The 14,869-nt window shown below is 39.9% G+C and overlaps 1 protein-coding gene across 5 annotated transcripts in view; it reads left to right on the top strand.

Annotated features, from left to right (window-relative positions):
* The window catches only part of LOC129624632 (ATP-binding cassette sub-family C member 4), a 187,117-nt gene that overhangs the window by 155,416 nt on the left and 16,832 nt on the right, over positions 1 to 14,869 (top strand). For all 5 annotated transcript variants that reach the window (XM_055542787.1, XM_055542782.1, XM_055542785.1 and 2 more), the window contains 4 exons: positions 315 to 415; positions 1,581 to 1,772; positions 7,004 to 7,159; positions 14,137 to 14,226. In XM_055542787.1, coding sequence (XP_055398762.1) covers positions 315 to 415; positions 1,581 to 1,772; positions 7,004 to 7,159; positions 14,137 to 14,226 — 539 coding nt within the window. The remainder of the gene's footprint in view (positions 1 to 314; positions 416 to 1,580; positions 1,773 to 7,003; positions 7,160 to 14,136; positions 14,227 to 14,869) is intronic.

Below are 14,869 nucleotides of genomic sequence, written 5' to 3'. Positions count from 1 at the left end.
ACATGATGATCCTTAAACCATAGTGACGAAAGTCTGCATGATGACGTGTTTCTTTCCCTACATCGTAACTGTCAACCCTGTGAGGATTAATAAGCTCTTTTAATAGTTTTCTGTGTTCATAGCGGTTTTATTTCTTCTTCTTCTTCTTTTTTTTTTTTTTACTTTCATGGTCTCCATCAACAGTTAGTAAAAGTAACACTATCTGGGTGCCAGTGATTTAAATATTATAGAGAAGTCTAGGCACAGTGACAGAAGGAACCCAGCTCAGGGTTAACAGTGGGACTGAAATGTTTCCTTTCTTCTTCCTCATTTAGCTTTGGACGCTGGTCAGGTTGGCCTGGCGCTGTCCTACGCCCTCACGCTCATGGGGATGTTCCAGTGGTGCGTCAGGCAAAGTGCTGAAGTTGAAAATATGGTGAGGTTACCTTTTAGCCTTTTCCTTAATGTTAAATGACATAAAGGCAATTATTATGTAAAAAAAAACTCTTAAAACTTTTTTACATCATAGCTAACAGGGTGTGTTAGATCCTTCCAGCATCTGTTTAACATTTATTTAAAATAAAATATATACATCTTTTCTCAGTCTTATGCATGCCACGTCAGCTGGTTTTATATTCATCACAAGCTGTCTTCAAATTTAATACATGTCTCTGTAGGAGGGAGTTTCTGACATCCTGCAGAAGATACAGCTTATTTCTTAGAGGCTTGTTTACATTTGTTATTTAATAGTTTAACAATTTAGTATTTTGAGGTTTATTTGTTCAATTAATTTAATTATTCCCCACCATCTCCATTTTAGAATGTCTCCTTGTATGTGTTGAATGCCTGAACTTACTGATGCCCCTTCTTTTGGAAGGTACTATCAAAGGTGTCAAGTTAGGTTTGTGTAGGAGGCCTTGGAGAAGGAAATGGCAACCCACTCCAGTGTTCTTGCTTGGAGAATCCCAGGGACGGCAGAGCCTGGTGGGCTACCGTCTCTGGGGTCACACAGAGTTGGCCACGACTGAAGCGACTTAGCAGCAGCAGTAGTCAATATGTAAATTGCTTCCTTTTTTGAATATTTTCATTTTCTCCTAAAGAGAGAAAAATGATGAAACTGAAATTTGTCTATTTCACTCTCTAATAGATTAGAAAGCAGCTAATTATTAAAATGAGATGTAGTGACCATCCAGTTCTGTTCATCTACAACAGATAATCCTTCTATAGCAAAATATTAGTAATGATTTCTGTCCATACATACTGTTTTCATTGACAAGTATGTCAATGAAAATAAGTTTTAAAAACTTACATATGAAAATTGGGTCACTTAGAGTATTTAATTTCTCTAGAGTATTTAATTTCTCCAGGTCATTTAGTCTTGATATAATGTTGAACATGGTAGCCATAATAAATGTGTTACAAGACAATGAAAAAGGTACACATCATCATAGTACTTCTGTCTTTTGTAGATGCCAAGACCTGAGGTATTCTTAACTATAGAAATGCAGATATAAAGATACAAAAGCAGAAGTTTCATTTATAACCTGATATCCATTACAAAGACCCTCTGTTCCTAACTCGTGTGATGTCCTATGTTTCAGATGATTTCAGTAGAAAGGGTGATCGAGTATACAGATCTGGAAAAGGAAGCGCCCTGGGAATACGAGAAACGCCCGCTGCCGTCCTGGCCCCATGAAGGCGTGATCATCTTTGACAACGTGAACTTCTCATACAGCCTAGATGGGCCTCTGGTATTGAAGCACCTGACAGCACTCATTAAATCAAAAGAAAAGGTTTGCTTCAGCCACTTCGTTCTGTAATAGTTTCCCTGTGAACATTTAGCCCCGCATCTGCTATTGGCTCCCTGAGCGGTGTGTCGGGGGGAGGTCTTTTCATCCTATGTGTGTGAAGGCTCGATCGGTCTGTCGGTGGGAACCAGGGCAGGCTTAGTGAGAGTCGACAAGGCGGTAGGAACCTCTTCCCTGCCTACCTTGTGCCTCACCTCCCCTCTAGCTTCAGGTTCTGATGTTCACATACTCCCGGCACTCGGGTCGTCTATAGGCTCTCCTGAAGCTTGCTGTCCTCCTGGCTCCCACTGCACGTGCTGTCCTCCTCAGAGACCCTTCCCGTCAGCACCTGCCTGGTGAACGGCTCCTCATTTTCTGAGCTTCCTCTAGCACGTCTGCTTCTGCAAGACACTCAATTCTTCCTCAGTGTCCTATGTCTAAAGAAAGTGACAGGCTAATGGATAAACAAATGTGGTGTATCCTCACAGTGAAACATTCAGCCTGAAAAAGGAAGAAAATCCCGATCTCAGGACATCAGGTTAAATGACAATACGACAGGCACAAAAGGCACCAGTACTGAGGGATTCCACTTACTTGGGATTTCCTAGAGTACTCAGATCCATAAAGAAAGAAAATAGGATGGTAGTTGCCATGACCTGAGCGAGGGGGATTGGTTGTTGTTGTATAATGCATATAGAGTTTCAGTTTTACAAGGAAAATATTCTGGAGGGACAACAAAGTGAACTCGCTTAACACTAAACGTAAAAATAGCTAGGTTGGTAAGTGTTACGTTATCTGTACTTTAGCACAGTTAATTGATGGCATCTTTGACACATTTTGTAATTTGGGGTCTGTATCTCACAGATCCCTAATGCTTCTTAAAGATCAGAGAGCATCTTATTTTCATCTCTGTTCCCCCACAAAATTGTATTTTTCAGGGCACACAGAGTGTGCTGAGAGACTCCTCGCTGGGAAAGTGAATGAGTAACACATAGTTGTGAACAACCAGTAACCAAAACACACACACAGCACAACTGCGTAAATAACCTATTACCTACCATGTTAAATACTTGGTATTTAACTGCTCTTTAAAACTCTTCCCACCACAGACCCATCTAGTGGACGGGAGCTGTAATTTAATGAATGATACCCTTGTGACGCGAATGAGTATTCAATTTAACGCCCAAATGATATGCACGGAAAAGCTTCAGTTAGTCACACAGCAAAAGCTGGCTCGTAGGTTGGGAAGGAAGTGAGGTTTGCTTGCTCGCAGACATTGTGTCCACCATATTTCCTGTTGTATACATATTTTCTGTTAATTTACCCATCTTAAGTTCCCCCAAAAGCCATAAAATATGAATTATCTAAGAAACTGCAATACAACTACATGCATTCTTCCATCTTAAAATCCCTGAGTCATAGGTCTATCCAAGCTTCTAAAATGTATGTAGGAAAATTGAGTCTGGAGAGTGAATTAAAAACTGCAATAATGTGACTTTTGATCTGTGTCTCAGTCCACTGTCAGTATCACTTTAGCTTCATTTCTATGTTTGGAGATGACACTCGGGCAGTGTGTTCATGAAGTCCTTTCACTCTACCTGTGTACATCCCAGGTTTCCCCGCCTACTCACCTGGCCCAGCCCCCGTCACTCCAGGACACCCCTTCCGTGTTGGATTTGATTGAGAGCTGGGAGTGGGGGGGACGTGGGAGTGAGCCAGCCTAGCACAACTGGGGCTTTAATTCTCTTTCTCTCATTTTCTCTGCTGCCCCGATTCCCAGAGTAAATGGGAAAAATTAATAAAAATTAATTATGCTGGTTTCTAATTCATAGAAGAAATAGCAAGTAAAAATAAAGAATCAAAATGAGGTAAATAGCACTGCAGACTTCCTGAGTACATTCTGAACACGGGCTGCATTTTTCATTTAGATGATTTTGTGGTTGATTTGATCATTTTAGAAAGTACTGGGCCATTTTAAAGTGTTTTCTAGCTCTAGAGGTAGATTGATTTTGGTTTGTTATTTTTTTCTCGCTCGGAGCTATTACTTGGATAATACATTTTTACAGATGCTTACTAGACCTTGCTATAATGTGCAAAAATATTGGTTTCCTACCTTTCTCCTTTTTACATAATATATCCTCAGCAAACCCTCCCCTCACTCCCCGATTGTCCCAGCTTCCTAATTCCTTGCAACTCAGACTGTGTTGCCAGGGCCAGCAGCACCTACAACACCTGGGAGCCTCTCAGAAACGCAGAGTCTCAGGCCCAAAGAGACCTCTTTTCTCAGCATTGCATTTGAGCAAGACCTCTGTATAGAGTTTCTCTGAATGTCTTTGGTTTCAGGAATGTAAATTTCAGTGACACGGGTGGCACTCTCCATGGGTAATTCGTAAAACCCGTTGGTGACCTGGGAAAGACTTGCAGATGCTAGTTTTGATAAGTGAACGGTAGAGATAGCCTGGTCTGGGTTTTATTTGAGTTGTTCTTTTCTTACCTCTCCTCACTAGAGTGTTGAAGTTGCATTCCTGTGGCCCTGCGCAGCCCTCAGTGTTCCTTCCACATCTTGGCCATTTACCCAAAGTCTACAAATATCCCAGTTTACGCAGATGCATCAGTTTCAGTATAGCTGATAGGTATTAATAGCATGGGCTTCCCTGGTGACTCAGTAAAGAACCTGCCTGCAACGCAGGAGACCCAGGTTCAATTCCTGGGTTGGGAAAATCCCCTGGAGAAAGAAATGGCAACTCACTCCGGTATTCTTGCCTGGAGAATCCCATGGTCAGAGGACTCTGGCAGGCTGCAGCCCATGAGGTCACAACAAGCGAACACAGCTTAGCGACTAAACCACCACCAATATGAGTAGCATAGTAGTCAAGCAGTCAAAATCACTCAGTCGTGTCCAACTCTTGCGACCCCATGGACTGTAGCCTGCAAGGTTCCTCTGTCCATGGGATTCTCCAGGCAAGAATACTGGAGTGGGTTGCCATTTCCTTCCCCAAAGGTGATCAGCTTAAGTCAGGTTTAAATCCTTATGAGTTTACCGATGGCATTTTGTTGATGCTGATCACCATAGAAGTGTACAAACATTTTCACAGACAACAGTTCTCACCTGTATTGTGTTGTGTGTTATTTTATATATTAAAACACCCAGAAATGGAGGCATACCTGGTTTTATTGTGTTTCAAAGTGCTGTTTCTTTGGGGGGTTCTGTTTTTTCACAAATGGAATGTTTGTGGCAACTCTGCATTAAGCATGAGCAGCAACACCATCTTTCCTATAGCATTTACTCACTTCATATCTGTCACATTTTGGTAATTCCTGCAATACTTCCAATCTTTTCATTATATTTGTCATGGTGGCCTGTATTCAGTGTTCTTGAAGTTACTCCAACCCAAAGAGGGGCCATGTGATGGTTAACATTTTTTAGAGGAACAAAAATTCAGAGGAAGAAAAATAACTGTATGACTTGAATAATTTTTTGATATTCCCATTACTGTGGTGGTCTGGAATGAAATCCACATGTTCAAAATATACATGTACACAGGACATACATACATATATATATATATATATATATATATTTTCTCTAGGACCTGCCTAGATGCAGAAAGTGTCCCATCTATATTATATAAATCAGGATTTATCATGTCGTACAAAATAGGTACAAAGAAAAGCCACTTTTCTTTCTGTTAATGTGTCCAAAGTTAAATTTTTGAAATTGAATTATTGTCTTTACAGACTTAAGGTTTTAAACTTTGGAAGTATTTAATGAGAAAATAAGTCAAGTTACCATAGTATATCAGTGCTCAGAGTGGTTTGGTTCTTCCCTGTTTTTAAAATTTATTTACAAGTGAGTGAAAAGCACGTCCCCCTCTGTGTGAGTGTGAGCTTGGTGGTGAGGGAGATGATGATGAAGACAAAACACAAACGTCAGTAAAGCCAACTTCAGAAGCCCGCAGAGGGGGCACGGCTGGTCACAAGTTGCCGGTGCTGGCTATGCCCTCTGGGCTTGGCTAATATCGTGGACTTCCCAGGTGGCGCTAGTTGTAAAGAACCCACCTGTCTGTGATAGAAATGAAGAGATGCTGGCTTGATCCCTGAGTTGGGAAGATCCCCTGGAGGAGGAAATGGCAATCCACTCCAGTATTCTTGCCTGGAGAATCCCACGGACAGAGGAGCCTGGCGAGCTACAGAGTGTCAGACACGACTGAAGTGACTTAGCACACATGAAAGCATATCATATGCCCCACCAGGGAATTTGTAGTCTGCCACCTAATTGGTAAAAAAGACCAATTTCTGCATACATGTTTGAATTCGGACAACTAACCAGTTTTTACAGTGAAGTTTTACTCCTGATCTGCATTTTACATGCATTATATTGAATCTTTGATCTTATTGTTAATGCACTTAATTTCTCTTTGCTTAGATTTTAATAACTTGGCTGATACTTGACACGTATCTTTCCAGGGTTTAATTATAAGTATAAATTAGTTTGTAAAATGTCTTTTGAAGTCCTGAGATGAAAGGTCCCATATAAATAGAAAGTGGTGTTTGTGTTGTTGTTTTTGTTGACCTCGTTATGTGTGTTTTGTCTACCTGGCTACTGCCTTTTAAGACACTGAGACTTGCATTTTAAAATTTTAAGATGTTTCCTTTCAAGACAAGTCATTAGTAAGGTATTTATTATCTGGAAGTGATTTACTTTGTCTACGAAAGAATACTTCTCTTAACTGAAAGAAATCTGGAAATCTGAATATTTGTTTGCATGTAAGACTTCTGACTCGACTTGATGACATATCTGCAAAATTGCTCACATAATTCTCAGTGTTTAAAATATCTAGACACTAGGAATACAACTAATGTAAAAGTTGAATTCTAATGGAACACTTGGAAAGCTTCTGACTTTTTGCTGATAGTGGACTGATTCTGTTCTTCAAACCAGGGGTCTTAACCATGGCACATTGGTCAGTGTCTGTCGTTTTTGGTTTCTACCATCTGGCGTGTGCTTCTGTCATCGAGTGGGTAGACTCCATGGCTACTGATCATCCTGCAGTTCTCAGGACAGCCTCCCTTCCCCAGCAAAGAATTACCTGACCCCAAATCTCAACAGCGCCACAGTTGAGGAACTAGAGAGACTACACTCAGTAGAACTTTTAAAATTCATCTTCAGCAACTAGGATTTTTCCTAGGTTTGTTGCATATTGTTAGTTATTAATCCCTCCTGGATCTCTTTACAGGTTGGCATTGTGGGAAGAACAGGAGCTGGAAAAAGTTCCCTCATCGCTGCCCTTTTTAGATTGTCGGAGCCTGAAGGTAAAATCTGGATTGATAAGATCTTGACAACTGAAATTGGTCTTCATGATTTAAGGAAGAAAATGTCAATTATACCTCAGGTATGCACATCAGAGCATTTTCACATGTTCTTTTTATACACCATCTAAAGTTTAATTTCTTGATTTCTTGTTTTGTAGTTGGATAAAACTGTTGATTCTTTTTCCCCCAGTAGAACATATATTTTAAGTACAGGTATTTTCACAGATACTTTCTCAGGTATCAGGTTTTTTTGTGTTGTTAGTTTGTTTCTTGTGTGTGTGTGTATGGTTTAACAACTTTCGTGATAAGATTTCTGGATTTAAGCTTCTTCAAGTGCTACTGTTTTGCCCACTGATAACCACATAATTCTGAGAACACAATTATAAATGGTTTGTTTAACATATGAAAGGTCTGTTGGGAAAAACAGGCATCTTAAATGTATTAATGATGGAATTTTGCTATAGGAAATAAGCTGCATCTTCAGTAAAGTTGAAGGCTTTCTGTGAAAGTGTAGGACTTTGAGAACTAGGGCAAAGTTTTAGAAATTAGCCGTTAGTAAATGGTCTTAACCAGGTACGCCATACAGAATAGTGAGGAAAAGCACAGGACATGGAATTCCATCTCCTCTCCCTTTCAAGGCAGCTAACAGTACCAACTGCTCGAGCTGCTGTGAGGACTAAGTAGGTCAGTGTGTGTGGATCGATTCAAATAGGCCCAGCACACGGCTTCTGTGTTCGTGGAACATTGAATTAACCATCTCTTCCTGGTTTCTGATTCTTCCTTTGTTTTAACGTCTTAAATATGTTTGATTTTTAAGGAGTGCTTGATTATTTGCATAGTAGATGCTCTTGTCATTCCTTGTTTCATCCACTTAAAATAATGCAGAGGATGTCTGTTGATCAGTTACTGTCCTCCATGTATATAGCCAAGGACAACATAGACCCTGTGCCTTCATCTTTAATCCTGCCCTCTGCTATGATAAACTTGCTGGTTTTATTTTTTTATCTTTGGTATTTTAAAAAAATTCTCTACAATCATCTGACCATCAAGGAATGCTGAGAAAAATAGCTACCTTTAAGAGAACCGTAGAAAAGAGAGATTAAGAGCCAGGCAAATGTGCTTCCTGGAATGCGGGTATAATAAGCTCTGAAATGTTATTAGGAAGCATATAGAACATGGCACCCAAAGGAAGGAGAACATGGACTTGTTTCTTATGACTGTACAGCTGTTACTCCCTACCCCTGTCCTCTAAAATACCTGGAATTAGTATAAGTACTTTTGGAATCAAGATATTCTTTTTACACCACAGTGAAATGCCACCTCATACCTCTAAAGATGTCAACTATTTTTAAGAAAAAAAAAAAGAACCGAGTGTTCCCAAGGATGTGCAGAAATTAGAATCCTTGTGCATTGCTGGTGTGTGTGCGTGCTGAGTCACTTCAGTCATGTCCAATTCTGTGCAATGCTATGGACTGTAGCCTGCCAGGCTTCTCTGTCCATGGGATTCTGGACAGGAATACTGGAGTGGGTTGCCATGCCCACCTCCAAGGGATCTTCCCAACCCAGGGATCAAACCTGCATCTCTTAAGTCTCCTGCATTGGCAGGTGGATTCTTACCTGAAGTACTTAGAGCAGTCGGTTCTTGGTGGCTGAGTTGGTGATTAATGTAGAAAATAAATGTTTCTAGGTTCCCACTTTTAAGTTTTGATTTTACCCATCTCTGAAATGGGCCAAATGAGATTAGTTCTAAGACATAATGGGTGTGTCTGTTAAGTACTTTTATGTCCTTGGATAAAAGGATTCAGAAACGTGCCCTGTATTACTTTTAATGCTTCTTAATAAGAAAAGGTTGTATGCTTGTGTACATAAAAGAACTCTAAATAAAGAAATAGCGTTAGATGATTCTTGGCTCTGCCAGTAATGTTTTGGAAGCACATCTGAGCAAAGACTAAACATCCCTTGACATCACCACGTTTTGGTTCTGTTCCATCAGTTTCCACCCTTCGTTTGAGCATGCTCTGTGTACACACTCCAGGGAGCATGCTTACAAAACAGTGCTAAGCTTTGTATCCATGTAGATAACGATCACTAACTATTGTAAACACAGAACTTTATTTTTTCACTCTCTATGTCTTTGTTTCTGAGGTGCAATGCTATTTGATAAAAGAGAATGTTTGTGTTACATGTCCCAGGAGATTATTCAGGAGGCAGCCAGGGATAGAGCATAGACCGAGTGTCAACAGGAGCCACCTTTTAATTCTTGCTCTGTCTCATATGACCGTAGGGCCTTGAGGAAGTCACTTGTCTGGAGGTCCACTGTCCTGGTCCTTGAACCAGGTCTAGAAACTAATGTGACACAGATTTGTTGTGAGATATGACTAAGGACTTTCCTGGTGGTTCAGTGGCTAAGACTCTGCTCTCAGGGCAGGGGGCTCAGGTTCAGTCCCCGTTCAGGAAACTAGGTGTCACATGCCATAACAAAGACCAGGTGCAGCCAAACAAATAAATTAAACAAATACTTTTTAAAAATATGTGGGGTTCCCTGGTGGCTCAGATGGTAAAGAATCTTCCAGCAATGTGGGAGACCTGGGTTCAATCCCTGGGTTGGAAAGACCCCCTGGAGAAGGAAATGGCTACCTACCCCAGTATCTTTGCCTGGACAATCACGTGGACAGAGGAGCCTGATGGGCTACAATCCATGAGGTCACAGAGAGTAGGACATGACTGAGTGACTAACACTAAAAATGGAACTTAGATTACAAAATGCTTGTGGCCCATGGCTGATTCTTGGGACCAGTCAGTCAGTCAATAGTAATTATAAGTATTCTTAAGATTGAAGGCACTGACCTTTCAGGTGTTATTTCTAAAAGACTCACACATTTTGGAAAGGCTTTGCTCTTTCTTTTCATGTTTTTGTAGTCCTTGGTGATTTTCATTACTTTTATTGCTTATAACGTAAACCACATTGTTTATAGAAATTTAAAGAGCAAAGCAAAATTAAAAAGCAACGCAGTAGAGTTTTAGGGAAAAGCCTAACTGAAAAATCTATGTAACATCTTTTCTCCAAGGAGCAAGAGGAAAGAATATCACTTTTTCTCTTGGTTGTTGGCTCCCCTCCCACCAGGTTCTTTCCTGACCATCACCCTGTACCCCAGTCATACTTTCCAGTCCCCCACAAAGATCTCTGGAATTTTTCTCAATGCTTTCAACATTCTTGACAGCTGTCTTGCTCTCCTTGAAGACATGACTTCTGTCTCTTATTTCTGTTGCTCTAGTTTTTATTGCAGCCCCTGACAAGTTACACAGTATTAATAATAATTCCTAACACTTGTGGAATTCTTAACACACGTTGGCCTCTTTCCTACCCTCTCCTCCTTAATCCTCATAATTCTCTTGTTATCCTTATCTGACAGATTTGATAACTGAGGCACTCCGAGGTTAACCCACGTAGCAAGTAAGCTGCAGAGCCTGAATTTCGTATGTATTTTATGGTGATTCCCAACTCCAGAGCCTGAGCAGCTGATCACTCTGTGAGGATTTCAATACCCTGTTGACTGTCATCCACAGTAGAACTGCTTCGTATCATGATTTCATGTCCACACTCACACACACACAAAAATTTAAAAAAACATTATTACTCTATATGCTGCTTTTCACTCTCCATTCTTCTAATTAGCTTTGCTCTTCTTGTAAATGGATTTTAAAACCATCTAGGATATCCATTCTGTTCCAGCTAATATAAAAGATAAAATGACAGTCACAAGGCACAAAATTGACTTTCTGATCCGTTGACTGAGCTTGCAGTTGGATAGGTCCTGCCCCTCCCTGTCCCCTGTTGGGCTGGGCTCCTGGTCAGTGTTAGCATCACTGTTGTTCCAGCTTCACACATCAGCCTTGCACCGGTAGCCCCATTTGCCAGTAAGGAAACTTGAGTCTTGGGAAGAATAATAAGTTACCTGAAGTCTAATCGCTAATACGAGCCTCTTTGGATGATTCTTTGTACCTAGAGAAAATGGCACAAGGAAATTTATGGCAAAAGGAAATGTTTTCTGTTGAAGATGGATTCCATGTGAATTCAGTGTTTATGATTGTAGCCCAGAGGTCAGCACAGATCAGCAGCCATCATCTTAATTATGATTAGATTCATTTCCTACATTTAATAGTTTTTCTCTCTATCAAAGCAAAAGCTTGGTATTTTCTAAACAGCCCCCTCTGCTCTTTTGGTATTTCTGTTCCTTGCGTTTTCTTCAGTAAAGTTGAAGAAGGTGAACCAGAGCTATCTCTTTGACTTCTCCATGGTTTTCTGGTTTTCTTTCCCTTTTTATCTTGTTGAGAATTAAACTGAAAGAGAAGAGTAGGATATGATGTTACTAGTAAAGAAATACAACTGGATTCTAGCCTAAAGTAGTCACCCTTTGTTCCTGACACTGAAGTCTTCTTCTTGGAACTGCTCCCTGGAGCCCCTGAAAGAGGACTTTACATGGCTTAAATTCTTCTGTCTGTTGGCAAACAATGTCCTTTTCTTCTGAATATGGATGATGATTAGTTCATTCAGAGGCTACAGGATCTAAAAGAAAAAAAGATGAGGGTACCAAAATTTAAAGTGATTTCAGGTGCTTCTCTTATTCTTGAAACAGGGAGATGAGTTTCCACTTATGAAAAGTCCTCAGTTTAGAAAGGAAAACAGAGCTTTAGGACACCAGGAAACAGCAGCAGTAGATACTTTTTTAAAAAAATTTAAAGTATAGTTGATTTATGAAGCTTCCTTGGTGGCTCAGTGATAAAGAATCCTCCTGCCAGTGTAGGAGATGCGGGTTCAATCGCTAGGTTGCCAAGATCCCCAGGAGGGGGAGATGTCAACCCACTCCAGTATTCTTGCCTAGAGAGTTCCATGGACAGGGTAGCCGGTCAAGTTTACAGTCTGTGAGGTCGTGAAAGAGTCAGACACGATTTAGTGATTAAACCACAACAATTGTTAATTTACAATGTTGTGTTAATTTCTTAGTAGTAGCTACTCATGATAGTCTTAGTTTGGTACTGAAATGATTGTGCTTTATTTGTCTTGTTTGTAACCATTTGTACACTTTTTGTCTTAGTCCTGGGTCATTTTAAGCATTAGACGTTTAGTAGGTAAGGTTTCTTTGTAGGATTGTTATCCTACAAAGATAACAATCTTTTCTTCCAGCAGCCTATACTAAAGGTCCCTTAAGACTGCCATTCTTTAGTATTTCAGTTGTGTCAAGGGTATCACTAAACTAAATGGTGTGATTCAGCGTGGCCATTTTTGGGTCACACACCTAATATGAATTCGTGTCATATTCATAACAAAGGAAAAAGTTACTATTGAATATCGCACAAAGGATTACATCTGACTTTAAACCTTGATGAAAAACAGATTGGAAACCGATGCTTCATTTAAAATACTACGTTGTACAAGAGTGTTCTTCAACTGTACTGTGCCAGCTACATTTTATTAAGTGAGGTTTAATTTTGTGCCTTCAGAAAAGAAGATTCTTAGCCTAATAAATTTAGTGTATATTTACATGAAGTTTGTAGTTCTTACCATAAATCTCTGCACTGAAGTGTTCTGCCTGCTGAATAGTTTTACAACACTTATTTATATGATTATTAACTCTGTTGGTTATAAGTGGGTACTTTAATAATAATATCTGTCAGAAATGATCATTAATCTGATCCTTGTCTGCCCTCGGAGTATGTGTCTACCGTGAGCACTGTTGTTACCTTTTGAAGATAATATAATGGTTTCGTATTTGGCAAGTGGATGAAAGTAGAGTGAGTACAAACCAAAATGATCACCACACATAAAATACATTGACATATTAAAACAGACACTGTTCACAAATTGCCTGCTGTCTTTATAGCTTCAATCAGTTAGTGTTCTGGTACATTATTCTTTTCATTCCACAAGTTTTGATTGAAATTTTACTGATTTTGAAATATGTTTTTGACGTGTCATAGCAAACAGAAATATTCTTAGGTACAAAGCAATTGTTTTTCATCCATTGCTGCTAAATAAACAATAGATGCTGCCAAGTATATCCTCTGAGAGCAACAATAATAGACTTAGGTGAGCACCCTTACAGCATTGTGAGATGGTTAATTTCTTTTCTTTTTGTGACAATCAACAGTGGATTGGTGATAATTAGCAGAATCCCCCTGAGGCCTATAAAGTGTCTGAGGGCTCCATTTAACACTTAGCATAAATCAACTACAGGCCTTGGTCAAGGGTTCAGAAGTGAAGGATCCTTCTTTCTGCAAAGAATCTTCGTTTTAGTCCCCTAGTATTTGGAGAGACTCATTCACTTCAACAAGATTTCCAAAGAGAAGAAGTTGAAGGAAGTGACAATGGAGTGAGGCCCTTATTAAGAAATCTGTTATTGAACGTCAAATGGGGTTCCTGTTCCTTTTCTCTGGAACAACCCAAACCACCATTCCCAAATGTGTTGATCCTGTGGAACCTTTTATTGCTCAAGGAAGGAAGGAAGATCTGTCTTTTTGTAAAAAATAGTATTTATTTATTCTATTTGGCTGTGCCGTGGCTTTGGTGCAGCACATAGGATCCTTAGTTGCAGCATGTGAGACTCTAGTTCCTGACCAGGGATTGAACCCTGACTCCCTGCATTGGGAGTGCTGAGTCTTGGCCACTGGACCACCAGACACATCCAAAAAGTCTTGCCTTTCAAAACCAATTTATTCCATAGATTAGCTTAAGTAATGACTCTAGAGTATATTATGAAAAGCAGATTACTTCATCAAAACAAACACCTCTTGGGACTGCCCTGGTGGGCCCAGGGTTAAGAATCTGCCTTATAATACAGGGGATGTGGTTTCGATCTGCAATTTAGTACCTAGGATCCCATATGGCATGGAGCAGCTAAGCCCTCATGCCACGTGACACAGCGAAGGTCCCGTAACCTTGTTATTAATGATTATAATGAATGTTGGGGGATTTTTGAATTTAAATTATTTTCTGTAAGCATTTGTGTTAGATAAAAATAGTTTACTGAAATAACATTTCCTATTTTGGGGTATATAGGAACCTGTTTTATTCACTGGAACAATGAGGATGAATCTGGATCCCTTCAATGAGCATTCAGATGAAGAACTGTGGAATGCCTTAGAAGAGGTAATTTATGTAGTGTAATTAACATGTTAACATCAGTTCCTGTGTGTGTACATTTGTAGCATTGCAGGTAATTAATGGGAGCCCTTCAGTTTAACAGGCTTTGTTTACCTCCTAGAAGAACGATAATGACATTGGTGCACTTAAAATGTGTGTATTGATGATAATGATGTGTATTGATGATAATGAAAACCAGCAGTATAATGCCTCACACTTGTTGGCTTTTTCCCTGGAACCCAAAGCAACTAGATAACATGGTTTTGTCCTTAGCAGAGCGCTGAACTAGAAGTTAACATTAGGGGTTCAAATTCTACTAGTGACCTAGTGAATTAATATCCTAACTAGCCTGCAGTATGCTACTGGAGATCAGTGGAGAAATAACTCCAGAAAGAATGAAGAGACAGAGCCAAAGCAAAAACAACACCCAGTTGTGGATGTGACTGGTGATAGAAGCAAGCTCCAGTGCTATAAAGAGCAATATTGCATAGTCACCTGGAATGTTAGGTCCATGAATCAAGGCAAACTGGAAGTGGTCAAATAGGAGATGGCAAGAGTAAATGTCAATGTTTTAGGAATCAGTGAACTAAAATGGACTGGAATGGGTGAATTTAACTCAGATGACCATTATATCTACTACTGTGGGCAA

The sequence above is a fragment of the Bubalus kerabau genome, chromosome 12, assembly GCF_029407905.1.
Source record: "Bubalus kerabau isolate K-KA32 ecotype Philippines breed swamp buffalo chromosome 12, PCC_UOA_SB_1v2, whole genome shotgun sequence".
NCBI lineage: Eukaryota > Metazoa > Chordata > Mammalia > Artiodactyla > Bovidae > Bubalus > Bubalus kerabau.
The sequence above is the reverse complement of the archived record's forward strand: the minus strand, read 5'-3'. Positions and strand labels throughout refer to the sequence as shown.